This window comes from Girardinichthys multiradiatus, chromosome 3 (genome assembly GCF_021462225.1).
Source record: "Girardinichthys multiradiatus isolate DD_20200921_A chromosome 3, DD_fGirMul_XY1, whole genome shotgun sequence".
Taxonomy (NCBI): domain Eukaryota; kingdom Metazoa; phylum Chordata; class Actinopteri; order Cyprinodontiformes; family Goodeidae; genus Girardinichthys; species Girardinichthys multiradiatus.
The window spans coordinates 25843948-25858600 of record NC_061796.1 but is presented as its reverse complement, the minus strand read 5'-3'; the positions used below and the strand labels follow the sequence as shown (position 1 = coordinate 25858600).

General features: G+C 41.2%; 1 protein-coding gene across 1 annotated transcript in view; it reads left to right on the top strand.

The window, feature by feature from the left end:
* The window catches only part of ascc3 (activating signal cointegrator 1 complex subunit 3), a 301858-nt gene extending 288283 nt beyond the window's left edge, over nt 1-13575 (top strand). Inside the window, exons 38-42 of the mRNA XM_047360681.1 lie at nt 4825-4976; nt 5935-6085; nt 9462-9668; nt 10079-10254; nt 11881-13575. Of these exons, the coding sequence (XP_047216637.1) occupies nt 4825-4976; nt 5935-6085; nt 9462-9668; nt 10079-10254; nt 11881-12028 (834 nt within the window). The 3' untranslated portion in view covers nt 12029-13575. The remainder of the gene's footprint in view (nt 1-4824; nt 4977-5934; nt 6086-9461; nt 9669-10078; nt 10255-11880) is intronic.
* The last annotated feature ends 1078 nt before the right edge of the window (nt 13576-14653 follow it).

Sequence of the window (14653 nt, the reverse complement as noted above, 5' to 3'; positions counted from 1 at the left end):
GACTGGTCCTCCATTGTGGAGCTTTGAATAAAATTGCTCTTTTAAGTTCAAGGTAGCTGTTTTAGTCAAATATTCCATTCTAACACCAAATATCATGGTGCAGAGCAGAACTGCTTGTGTTAAGAAATGTCATCAGTTGTTCAATTAAACCATTTCAACAACCTTTGATACCTTTGGTAATCTGCTTATAGGTCTATAGCTGCTAGCTTTAACGTGGGTTAAAAACTAGTGTGGTTTTAAAAGTAGATTGGTTTAATATCTAATAGGAAGGGACAAAGGTATCTTTTTCTGACTCCTGTTAGGAACCTTTATTATTCAGGCACCAGAAAGGTGTGGTGATGAGTTTTCAACATTGTGGGATTGTTGCTACTAACTGTGACAAAAACCAAGAAGTTCACTCTGTCATGAGTAAACATTGGACTTTACAGTGGCATATTTAGAGTAATTAAACTAACTAATGTGAACTATTTCCTGTCTCAAAACATTGCATCCGAAAATAATCACAACTTCCAATGTAATTGTTGGGGTTTTATCTGATAGACCAACGCAAAGCAAGTATAAATGGGAAGTGTTAATAGTGTTTTACTAACAGTCTGAAAAATGTAGCGAGCTTTTACTTACTTTTACCAAGTCAGTACTTTTTAGGACCACCTTCGCTGTAGTAACAGCTTCAAGGCTTTTGGGGTATCTCACTACTTTGTCTATTCTCTTTTGCAAAACAGCTGAAAGCTCGGTCAGATTGGATGGGGAGCCTCTCTCAATTGGATTTAGGTCTGGACTTTAATTGGGCCATTCTAACACATAAATATGCGTTGATCTTATTTATTCCATTGTAGCCCTGGCTGTATTTTTGGGGTCATTATCCTGCTGGACAGTGAACCTCCACCCCAGTCTCAGATGCCTTCTGCAGCCTCTAAGAGGCTTTCTTCTATGATTGTCCTGGATTTAGCTCCATCCATCTACCCATCAGCTCTGATCTGATTCCCTACCCCTGCTGGAGAAAAGGATCCCCCAAAGCTGAATAAATGAACAATTAAGCTCCATTCCATCCATTCTTCTGCAATAGCAAAAATTTGTATAATTAATTTTCATTAACTTTATAATTCATCCGTAATAGCAGTGGCAGCATGACTGGAGTCCACCTCTCTGTTCAGTGGTGTTCAGAGCTGAGGAACATTGTTGTTAAACCAGCTCATCCATATAATTTAGAATATCACTTTGTAGATCTAAGATGTAGGATTCTGTTTTTCTGCTACTTAAATGGAAAGACATTTAAAATCAAAGAATGTTGAAGTCATTCTGTTGACCTTCTGTTCAAGTTGTCACAGTTAGTCACAAATACTATAAACATTCCCGGTTTATAGAATCAACATTCCAAACTAACTTTAAACTTTAACCTCAACCATAGAGGGTAATAGCCTACATATTGCTAACATAGTTTCTTTGTGACCATGTCTGAAAATCTGTAAGCTATTGCCCACAGCTTGGAATGCATGTTTTTGTGTGAATGCATACATGTGCTTGTAATTTTCCATGCTGTGCATGTAGCTGGTATGCATGTGCTTATTTCTCTGCGGTCCTGCTGCTACCATTTACTGCAATGGCTCGACTTATCACTGCATTATTTGGTAGAACTAAGAGAGGTGAAGTGTCTTGAACATCCACAGTGAATCCACCTGAAATTGACCTGTTACTCCTCACAGTAAACTACAGAATCACAGGTGGCTGTCATCATGGAAGTCTTTAAGCCAGATACCTTCTACTGCTATCCATTGACTAAACCTGCTTATGACTTGAGCCTGTAAAGGGTTAAGTCTGATCTCAGCTGACACTTGGGCCTGAGGCGTCATTCTCCGTCACAGAGGGATGTAGCAGTCTTTGACGGGCCTCCCCAGTAAGCCTTTGGAAACTCAGACTCAGTAAGTCACAACCGTAGGGAAATATTTTATTATTCAGGTTCAGGTGTTCAATGGGTAAACATTTCTGTCGGATTTTATATTTCCAAAAACCTCGGATCGGCACTGCAGATGACACAGTACAGCACCCAGACGCGGTGACCAGGCAGAGTGGTGTGGTGTTGTCTTTGTAAAATGATCAAAGTAAGAAATGGTTCCACATTCAGCATAATAACTTCAATGACAGTACCATGTTACTTGACCAGATTATAAATCAATCACAGCGTTTCCCTTTAGATTCTTCATCTGAACCCTTAGAAATGTTTTAAAGCCTTCGTATGTAAAGTTATCAAGCACTGTGGATCCCCCGACGTATTCACAAAGATCTAAGACATAATCTATTTAAATGTTACCACAGTGCATCATTTTCTTCTTACAAACAGCTTTCAATGTTTTTGGTAAAAGGCGAAAGTGAGAAGCTGGTCAGTGGGCCTCTGTAAGTCTGTTTCTTTTAGACCTTACCATTGCTTCCATTTGAGCCACATCCCAGCTTTAATTTGCTTTAGCAGCAATTGTTATACGTAAATCCCTTTGTTAATTTGTACTTCATTAGCATTTTGATTACCTTGTACCTCCTGCTTTGTGCTCCTTGAGTCTTTTTACCCTCAAGAAATGACTTAAATTAATGGTGTTTGTTTAAGATCGGCTCAGGATCCAGGAGGAGTTGTAATCAGCCAGAATACATCATAGTCTGCTCTATACTTTAGTATTTCTTCAACCTCTCCTTGTAGTTCAATTCAATTCAGTTTATTTATATAGCGCCAATTCACAACACATGTCATCTCAAGGCACTTCACAACAGTCTGGTACATACATTCCAATTAATCCTAATCATTGAACAGTGCAGTCAGATTCAATTTTTTATTCAAATTGGATACAAAGTTTTTCTGCTTAAGGAAACCCAGCAGATTGTCATCCAGTCAGTGACTTGTAGCATTCCCTCCTCCTGGATGAGCATGTAGAGACAGTGGACAGTCACTGGCGTTGACTTTGCAGCAATCCCTCATACTGAGCATGTATGTAGCGACAGTGGAGAGGAAAAACTCCCTTTTAATGGGAAGAAACCTCCAGCAGAACCAGGCTCAGTGTGAGCGGCCATCTGCCACGACCGACTGGAGGTTTGAGAGAACAGAGTAGAGACACAAAGAGAACAAAGAAGCACTGATCCAGGAGTACTTTCTATGGGAAGGAAAAGTAAATGTTAATGGATGTAGCTCCTTTAGTCGTTTCACCTAGAAAGAAAGAACAGATAAACTCTGAGCCAGTTTTCAAGGTCTGAGTCTGAAAGAGAGAACACATAGAGTTAGTTACAATAGAAGTTCAGTCAATCGCCTTGTCTAGGATAGAGAAAGGGTTAAACACTAAAAGACAAGGACAAGACCTCTTCTGGTACTTCATTTTGTAAGTATGAACTGTAAATGTCAGAGTTTATCTGACCCGCTTCATGTCATCCATAATCTTACTCATTAAGGACAAATAGACTTGCCTTAGTCAATGTTTTATCCAGCTTTACGCTACATCACATGTAAAGTTATCATATAAAATAAAGAAATGAATGTTTGGTCTGTTTTTTTGTTTGGTGGTCTTGTGACAATGCTGGCTTCTTAACACTGCTGCCGTGCAGCAAGAAGGTCCTGGGTTTGAATCCTGGCCTGGGTCTTTATGCATGGCATTTGCATGTTCTCCCTGTGCATGCAGGTGTTCCCTGGCTTCCTCACTCAATCCAAAACATGACTGATGGCCACAATTGTCTTAATGCAAAGGTTTGCCATTGCTTGTCATGTTTCTCTATGTGACTGACTGATGATGCTTCTTGGTAATAAATCTTATGCTTTTGGAAGGCCTGTTCATTTCCTCTTAAATGGTGCCACATCTGTAAGGAAAATGCATATACGGGTTGAACAGCAGAGTTTAATATATGGGTTGCACCCATAAAAAAAATCCAAACAATTTGTGGATGCCATGGTGTCGGACAGCATCTCCTCCACTGGAAAAACAAGGCTTCTCATCATTGGAGGAAATCTGAATGCATAGAGATATCACTGTGACACCCTGCGGTCCAGTATCTCCACTCTTAGGTACAGAACTCTATCCTGTAAAATATTGATGATTGCCCCTTCAGTGCGGGGTTCACAAGAGACTACCTCTAGGATTTATGGACTAACTTTGCTGTAGTCCTGACCTCAAACTTAATGAACACTTGTGGGAAACTTTGGGCAGTCTGTTCACTTCAGAGTGACAACACAACCACACTGGCTTACATCCAACAAAGGTAAAAAACATGACAGCATTATGACTATGAACAACAAAAGATTCTGGCTTTAGAAAACATACTTAAATATATATGTAGCTAAAAATGCATGTCATATGAAAGCGTGGAAAGGATACTCAGCCTCTTTCAAGCCTGTTAAACAAGGAATGTTCCAAAACGTCGCATTCCTTGGGGTAAAGAGAAGCATTTAGTATGAAGAATTGGATGAAAGTGATTATATTAGTGTTGAATCAACCTGCTGAGTTTGGCTGGGGTAATGCCAAATAAGTTTTCCTTTATTTTTTTTCCCTGTAATTGAGCTAAACTGAACTACTGAGTAATACCCTCCAAACGTAGCAAGTCCATCTGCTTTTTGTTCTGGGGGTCCAGCTTTGTAGTTTGTTTATATTCACAGAGGAACATCTAACACTGCATGACCTGCCAGTGGTAGTTGTCACATGTATAATTAAAGCCAGCAGTGTCTCACAACCCGATGTATTGACTTGAGTCTGATCCGGTACACAGGGCCTTCTAGGTGTAATAATTGGAACTGATGATTTTATGCACCCAGTGACATCTGGAAGTTTGGTCTTAAATCATTTTTGTTTCTGTCTTCAGGCGATGCTGGACGTAGCTGCCAATGAAGGCTGGCTTGTCACGGCCCTCAGTATCTGCAACCTGGTGCAGATGATCGTCCAGGGCCGCTGGCTGCACGACTCTTCATTACTAACACTTCCACACGTTGAACAACAACACCTCTATCTGTTCAGGTAAACAGCATCACTGCTCCACAGGTGCTTGTTGCTCTCCTGCTCCTGTTCACAAGAACATCTTTCAGTATTGCTCTTTGTTTTGTGAGGTACTCTGTGTTCTCCATCTGTTGAGGAACTGTACTGGAACCAGTGTTAGAATTTCCTATGAGCGATACAGCCTAAAAGAAGGCTCTGGTAGTTTAATCCTAATGTCTCTCAGCAGGATTTGGTGAAAAGTAAACATTTCTTTGGAAATGGTAAACCATGTATGGCTGCTGGGTTATAGACAGGTTCCTACACAGTCTGCAAGGGTATGGAAAACTTGATTTCAGTGTTTATTTGGATAAATATGAGAAAAGGAAATTTGAGTATGGGAAAGTTAGCATTCCAGGCTTTCTTCCCCATTTATTCTCTAAATGCTGTGTCCTTCTTTGTGTCCATTCCTTCCCTTTATACTTCCTTCACTTTTTTTCCTTCCTTCCTTACTTCCTCTCTACATTCTTTCTTTCTTCGACTGTAAAGGACTGAGAAGTCTGAACGTTTGAGTCTTTACAGGAGAAAGGTGCAGGAAGCCTAGTTAGAGCCCCTGATTATATCACTTAGGTATTAAATATGCCAACAAGTTGTAGATTCCCTGCAGTTCATCACATTTCCTCAGAGAATTGTCTTTGTCAAAGAAACCAGCTCAAGGACAGTTGAGTGTGTTCATATACGTGCAGTTGTATTTATCCTACACAAGGGTTCAGAAAGTCAGGGTCCGTCAAAGCTTCTTTTTCTCCATACTTCTATTTAGACATTTTATTTCAGTTTTCATATTTATTTATTGACTTCTTTAGTGTTTTCATTTGTGTGTGTTGCATTGTTGAAAACACTACATCGAGACTAGTTTAGAATTAATGGGACATTAGGGATGTTGAAACTTTCTTCAGTTTAATTGGATGTGTGTAAAATTCCTGTTTATCTTATCACTTTCCAGGAAATGGGCAAGTAAGAAAGGAAGGAGTGGTGCTGAAGGCTTCTGTGGACTAGTTGAAGGACTCCCAGAGCTTATTGCTGCCTGCAGTGGTAAAGAAAGTGTTTTCTCTGCTATTGTCTGCCAGGAGTTTCACCATAGTCAAATACTCCAGGTAAGATTACATGAAAATAAACAATTCAGTGTAAATCAAATTTAGAGGTTTAGAAACATGACTGTTCTCACATCTTGCACACTTTCACATAATATGATCAGAGCAGGGCCATGAGCAGTCTTGCCACTGTGATGCGTGATGCCTCCCAGATCCCCAATTACAGCTTCAATCTAATTGCTAATTGCTGCTCTAATGAGAGAGTCCGGCCACAGCAACAGGCCCTGTGACTTCACCAAATTAGTGGGCTCCATCCTCCTCCTCCCACCTTCACGGCCCGCCACGTCCTACACCCCACAGAGTGGGAGGCTCTTTAATTAAATAATTAGATGTGCAGCAGCGTTCCTGTCTGACTTGCTCTAGGAGAGTAATCCTCAAATAAATAGCTTTCTTTGGATGAATTGGAGAGGCCTTTTTCCACATAGACATTCATTCATTCCATATTATTCCATATCTATGTCATTCTCTTTAGGCATTTGTCTTTTTGTGTATTTCTTCTCTTGATGGGGCTTTTAGGTCGGACCAAATGTTACATTCCCCCCAAAAAAACTCTTCAAACCACAGGAAAGCATCTGCGATAATAAAAGGCTAACGGCAGAGTGGATCCTGCTATATTAAGCTGAGGCTTTGCTGCCTAATGTCCTGGTTTCTAACATAGTTGGAACAACTAAAAGGAAGTCTACATTTCACCCTTTGGTTGTTGGGTTTAAAAAGGCTACATTATATTAGTTTGTAAAGCTTTCCATGAGGAAATCCAGTTGAGCTCTTGTTGTTCATGTGAGGAGGAAAAGTAGCAGCTAGTTTGTCAGTAAATGCAGAAGGTTTCTTCGCATGAAAACAATGTACCTACTGTACAACTTCCATCAATAAGCTTCTGAACCCCTAGATGATATTGAATATGATCCCCTTTGGCTGGTTCAATACCCCTGATGCTTCAATGTCGCTACTCTTCTGGACCTCTGAAGGTGGTTATATCTGAAATTAATCTGTTAGTAGCAGACGCGGTAAATCATAAAAGATCCCAGGTGGGGGTCTCCATTTATTCAACACATCGCAGCGACTTGGACAGGCTCAATGTTTAGAGAGGTTCTATGTGTCAAACCTATACATAAACGCCACCTACCAAGGACATCTACACTCACCGGCCACTTTATTAGGTACAACTGCCAACTGCTCGTTAACACAAATTTCTAATCATCCAATCACATGGCAGCAACTCAATGCATTTAGGCATGTAGACATGGTCAAGACGATCTGCTGCACTTTAAACCGAGCATCAGGATGGTGAAGAAAGGTGATTTAAGTGACTTTGAACGTGGCATGGTTGTTGGTGCCAGACGGGCTGGTCTGAGTATTTTAGAAACTACTGATCTACTTGGATTTCCATGCAGTATCATCTCCAGGGTTTACAGAGAATGGTCTAAAAAAGAGAAAATATCCAGTGAGCAGCAGTTCTGTGGGTGCAAATGCCTTGTTGATGCCAGAGGTCAGAGGAGAATGGCCAGACTGGTTCAGGCTGATAGAAAGGCAACAGTAACTTAAATAACCACTCGTTACAACCAAGGCATGCAGAAGAGCATCTCTGAACACACAATACGTTGAATCTTGAGGCAGATGGGCTACAGCAGCAGAAGACCACACCGGGTGCCACTCCTGTCAACTAAGAACAGGAAACTGAGGCTACAATTCACACAGGCTCACCAAAATTGGACAACAGAAGATTGGAAAAACGTTGCCTGGTCTGATGAATCTCCATTTCTGCTGCGACATTCGGATGGTATGTTCAGAATTTGGCATCAACAACATGAAAGCATGGATCCATCCTGTCTTGTATCAGCGGTTCAGGCTGGTGGTGGTGTAATGGTGTGGGGGATATTGTCTTGGCACACTTTGGGCCCCTTAGTACCAATTAAGCATCGTGTCAACGCCACAGCCTACCTGAGTATCGTTGCTGACCATGTCCATCCCTTTATGACCACAGTGTACCCATCTTCTGATGGTTTCTTCCAGCAGGATAACGCACCATGTCATAAAGCACAAATCATCTCAGACTGGTTTCTTGAACATGACAATGAGTTCACTGGACTCAAATGACCTCCACAGTCACCAGATCTCAATCCAATAGAGCACCTTTGGGATGTGGTGGAACGGGAGATTCGCATCATGGACGTGCAGCCGACAAATCTGCAGCATCTGTGTGATGCTATCATGTCAATATGGACCAAACTCTCTGAGGAATGTTTTCAGTACCTTGTTGAATCTATGCCATGAAGGACTAAGGCAGTTCTGAAGTCAAAAGGGGGTTCAACCCGGTACTAGCAAGGTGTACCTAATAAAGTGGCCGGTGAGTGTATGTGGGCACTTCCACATACTGTGGAACAGTAGAACATTGTCTGAAGCATCACACCGAACCTACCAGGCTTCCTTCATCCTGGTGCAGCTTAATCTCACATGCACAGATCTGAATATCTAAGAAATAACAGAAAACTTTGAAGAAAGTCTTTGATTTAAGATTGAAGTTGGCTTATAGTCTTTTTCATTTAATTATGTGGAAGGTCCTTATGTTGAATCCATATGAACACCTTGATCTACGATTAGAGTTTGATATGGAGTGTATGAGAGGACTCATGATGTAGTGTTCCTTGTTCCATATTTTTGGTTCTGTCCTGCGGGATTTTGGGGGAGTATCCTACGGGAATATATTAAGCCAAAGATGTTTTTAAAGGCTACCAAGTCTTTGATGTAGCCAGTTTGAGAGCAGTGTCCATATTCTCAACATAAAGTGGAGCATGTTCCAGTGCAGGTTAGACTCTACCCCTGGTCTCTGATCTTGTTTGTGGCAATCTCAGGAAACAGTCATGGAGAACAAGGTGTCCTGTTTCATCAGATGATGTGACTCTGGTGGCATTTTCAATAATAACAATGAGCCATCTCCCATAAGTCTAGGATATGCTTCCTAACTCCAAAAAAGTGGTATGTTCCCCTTAGGTTGGAGGTCAATCTTCCCTTTAAAGGCTTTAGAGGTCATGGTGCACCCCTTCTGGCCCAGAATGAGCTGGAGAGTGTCCCTGGGGGACAGATGTCAGGATTTCCCTCCTGAACCTGTTACCTTTCCTACCCACCTATGTGATGGATGTGGATGGGTAAAAAACAAGTCACTGAAATCCTTCCCTTGGCTTTTATCTCTTTTCCCCAACAAACTAACTTTCAGAACTGTAGGTTTACCCAACTGTCCAGGGCTGTTCTATTCATACTATATTTTTTCCACTTCAGCTGTTAGGGGTCAGAATGTTGCAGCTAAATATTGTAAGTTCAGCTTGCTATAACTGGCAGTGTTGCCCATCACTTCTCTTGTTTCACCTTGCTCCTCTCCTGCCAGGCATGGTCCTTCCTGAGTCACCTCCCAGTGCTGGAGGTCCAGATGAGTGTGAAGGGCTGGTGGGAGCAGAGCCAGGAGCAGATGGAGCGTGCCCTCCCTGCAGCGGGCGCTAACCTCAGAGAGGAGAGCAGCTGGTTGGACCTCCATGCTGACCAAGAGTACGTTCTGCAGGTGTCGCTGCGTCGGATTAATCTGGGTCAGCAGAGGGTAAGTGTGCCCAATGCACTGTCATGTCAGGAATCTGAAGCCTTAAAATGAAAAATTTGCTTTTAATCTGTGAGATGTAGTATAGAAACTGCAGGGATCTTGTTTAAATCACAATTATGTCACTACTGGGATAGCTGCAGTCATTGTAGAAAGAAAGTACACCCTTTGTCAGATCTAAAGTTTTAACTTATAAATGTTCTTTTATTTATCAGGTTCTAAAAATATTTCAACCTAACCCATAGATTCCACACTGCCAATAATTATTTAACAAAGGTGGAATCTAAATGGAAAAGTTTGTGAAAAACGTACACCCCAAAAGTATTTAAACCCTCATATTTAAAGGAATGTACTTTACAATAAAACTACAAGTGTAATTATGAGTTAAGATCAAGGCATGTTTGTTATTACAGAGAAAGCAAGACAGTAAGGCCCAGGCTCCCAGGTTCCCTAAGGCAAAGGATGAGGGCTGGTTCCTCATCATGGGGGAAGTGGATCGCAAGGAGCTGCTGGCTGTCAAACGGGTCGGATATGTGCGGAATCATACAGCTGTGTCTGTGGCATTCTACACTCCAGAGAAGACTGGAAAGTAAGATTTGGTTCGAAAAAAGCAATAATCGAGGCCTGACTGAAACACTGGGGACTCCAAAGATGATCAGTAGAGGAACTGCTTTATCTTTTCAAAAGAAACATCCCCTTTTATAGCAGCATTAAAACTTTAAACAAATGGTGCTCCAACTGGAGAAAGTCATTCCCTTGTAGTTCTTTTTCCTGTTATCTGCTAAAACAATCATGCATATAGAAATCATTTTGGTAATCTGTACTGACCCGAACATGGAAACATTTAGTCTGATTTAGAGTTGGACAATAAAAAAGACTAAGCCTTTTATGAAGTGTATGTAAATATCTGGTTTCACATGAAGATGAAACATTCAGTGATAGACAAATCTGCCCAGACCTCCTATGCATTTTCACCACCTGACAGTCTGATGGGGTCAACAGCTGGACTTAGCATCTGGCTGAGTGGTTGTTTGGTGCAGTTACACAATACTTCACGAGGAATGACAGTGTGTGTGGATTCATTTTAAATAGGCACTGCTTCCTATGCAACACATGCTGGGATATTGACATAACTACTCCTAACAGCATCACTTCATTCATGATGCCACTACTGGTCTAATTTATCAGCACCCCTGGTAGAGATGTTTAGAAAGGCCTAAAACCCGCTTTTTCTTTTATTGTAGTGCCATTTGATACTGAAAACAAAGTCACATGTTAAGATTTTTCTCTTTTTTTTAACAAAGACTCATTTATAAAGTGCTGCCTCCAAAAACAAAGTACTCAGTTAATCATGCCCTTACCAAACCTTGAAACTGAAGCTCATATATCCGAAGCCCGCTGCGGCTGATAGTGGCATGTTGGGGTCACCAGGTCTTCAAAACGAACATTATATGCTATATACATGCAACTTGGTCTTTGGGAGTAATGCCGGCAAAAAGCATTTTCTGTCCTCCCATCACATGTAAACGTGGAGTTTGCTAAACTTTATTGGGTCTTTAGGAACTGGAGCTGGAACTGTGTGCTTTGGTCAGATGAGATTAAGACCCTCCGGGTGAGTCTGTGAAACAAAGAATGAATATGTTTTGAAGCATTGCAGGATCTCTGTTAAATGTTAAGTATGGTGGAGGATCTGTGACGCTGTGGGCCTTTTTTTCTTCCCACGATCCTGGAAACCATATTAAAGTGCATTGTGGTCTCTGGAATACAAATCTTGAGGACTGAAAATGAATCCTTCGGTTGTTCAGCAGATTAAAGATTCAAAACATATATCCAATTCATCATCATTAATTGTGCTAAATCATTTATTTTAAGGCTTTTTAGGCATATTAACCAGGGATGCCAATAGTTGTGTTTTCTACCTGGTGTTGTAGATCAGCTACCCTGTGTAAGTTGAATCATTACCTCACTCATCCCTGCTTTGCATGTTGAGTCTATTACTTCATAATTAGACCTTGTTCTCTTGCTGATTAACTTCAACTGTTTTCCTCAGTAGGTGCTTTAATAGGGAGCTCTGTAGACTTCCAGTTTCAGTAAGTCATCAGCACAGAGTGAGCATTAGCCCAGTGTTAGCTCTTAAAAAAAAAAAGTAAACAGCTTGACTTGGGTTCAAAAATGTTGTGGAAGTATGACTCACCACTGATCCTTCTGCTTGTAGGTGCATCTACACGCTGTATGTGATGAGTGACAGCTACCTGGGCTTGGACCAGCAGTATGACATCCACCTGAATGTAACACCTGCCAGCATTGCAGCGCAGGTCAACACAGAAGTGGTGGACTCGGTGACCGGACTGTCCCTCAGCTGAAGACCAGCAACAGAGAAACCTTTGACTTGCCCCAGCATAGCAGCAGTTCCGGCCTCATTAACAGGGAGGTGGGGGATCTGAAACACAGTGACCAACTTACCCAAATTTCCTTTTTGGCCTGACACATGTGTCCTTATTTTTTCACGTTATTGGAATTTTCTAAAGTTGGAATGAAATTAACTGTGGTCCAAACACTTTGGTCAAACAGCTACAATAAGACTATCAAACAACTTCTTTATCTCTGAGCAGCCAGTTTGGACCTGTGTTTAGAGTGTTGAGCAAGCTGCCCCACCTTGAGAGAACATAAAGTAACACGAGGGAGTTCTTCATCCAGCTGATCCATTCTCAGGAGTGTGGATGTGTATGAGTAGCTCTCATACTGTTATTTCATGGTACCATAGTGGCTCTATTAAATCTACAGGTTCTTGCTACTCAACCTCCAGATGCTGAAAGACCTGTTGCTCACATTAGCATCAGCCCAATGTGAGGTTTGCTTGTCAAAACGTGGACCATTACAGAACATTATCAGCTCATTTATTCCTCACTCAAGTAACATAAAACAGCTTTGGAAACTTTCCACTTGAACTGAATGCAGCAGGTTGGAAATTTGACATAAATTCCCTTCATAGTTTACTTTAAGACAATAGAAATTCACACCTGGTTATTCAACTCTAGATAAAAAAGTTTTGTTTTCCTACGTCCTTAGTGCTGGTGGCAGAAATCATTTGTTTAATAAGGATTTTTCTGATTGGTGATAATCAGCTTTCAGTTCATGAGCAGATTTAGTTTGTTTGAAACTGGCCTGACTGACCTCCCAACAGCAGAGGGACAAATGATTTCCTTCTGGCAGGTTTACAAGCTGGCAGCATAGTTCATGAAGGGCCGTTACTGATTCATGTTGCGGCCTTTAGACAGTCTGCAGGGATTTCTACACATTGTTATAACATGGATATGGATATTGTTGAGTGTTATGTAATTAAAATGTACTTTGGCTGGAACATTGAAAGAAAACACTCAGTTCTAACAGTTCTAAGAGCAAACAGCAATGAACAGAACCATTCAAGACAAGCCTTGAGTCAACCTCTCTGGACTTGTGGGAAACAGGAGACCCATAGCAGTTATAATTGATCTAATCTGAGATAAGATATAAGGCAAAGAACATTTTCTAAAAATGTGTTAGTTTTATTTCCATGTTAAGATGGAAAGTTAAGTTTACAACTTTAAATGATATTTAGATATGAATGAAACATGTATTGCAGCGGGTTAAACTGAAAAAGGCCGACTGATCTGCTAGAGTAGATTTAAAGCAGCAGGCGTGTTCTCAACAGATGATTTACTCAAGAGAACTGTTCTGATTTTCCTCATCACCGACGTTCCTGGAGGTCCTTCAGAGTTACTAACAGGACCAACACCCGAGTCACCAACCAGAATAACTGTGGCAGAAATGGCTTTGAAATCTGTTTGTGTTGAATGTGACATTGTAAAACAAGTCAAGCTGCTTTGATGCCAAACCCTGGAATTATTTCAAAATAAAGTTTCACTCTGCATCTTGTGTATGGGTGTTCACTGTGTTATACTGGAGTCCCATTCACCTCTGGGATTTAGTTTCACTGCCTCCATCCTCAGCCTCAGCCTGATGGGAAATAATCTGGCCTGAGGTGGAGTTTGTATCTCTGGTTTGGCAGTAGTAGATTCTTATAAGTTCTTAAGTTCTTGCTGCATTAAAGCAGTGAAAACCAACTTTCCAAACAGCCACATGTGAAATCTCTAACCAAATAAACCCAAGAACCAAACTTTCCCTCTACATTTATTAGCAATGCATCGGTGCATATATGTGTGGAGATTTTCTGTCTATCATCATATGCTTCCTATGTAACGTACGCTTGTCTTAATTTTGTTTCAGTGTATTCGCCTGCTTTCAAGTGTTTCATTGCTTTCCCTGTCCCCGTGGCTCCATGATAACTTAAAGATTGTGGAATTTTGTGATGGAGAGAAAATTTACCAGGAAACAAAACAAAGACACACTGTAGCTGTTGAAAAAAAAGACACAAATTCTTTACCTTAGCATTAAAGGTAAAGGCATTTGTTTGGTTGACTGTTTCTATGTTGTAGCTATGCTTCTGAGCAGTAAGCTGTTGGAAAGCCTGTTTATTTCCCTTTAAATGAAAAGAAAAATGGATTTGTGAGTTAAGCAGCAGAGTTCAGTATGTGAGCTGTGCTCATAAGAAACTTGCCAAATTCTCTATCGCAATGCCAAACAGTTTATTCTGCTATTGACTCTTGTTTGGTGCCGTTTATTGGATTGGATGATTGAAGGACACACAACATATTGATATTGGCATCTTAGAGGATTGAGTTTGGTCCCTAAGAGTGGAGATTTGGATTTCCCACTGGTTGCACAATCTCATCTCACTACCCCCCTCTACCATTCCTGGGTGACCCCTGAGTTTAAAACCCATCTGAACCAGAAGAAAAGGGCTTTTAACTCGGGACAGAGAGGAGCAGTTCGGCACGGGCTCCAGTGGAGGATCAGGAGGTGTAAAGGAAGAAGCTGGAGGAGCAGCTCGCACAGAACAACGTGCGGGACGTGTGTAGAGGACTTAAGAACAATTCTGGTTTTGGACA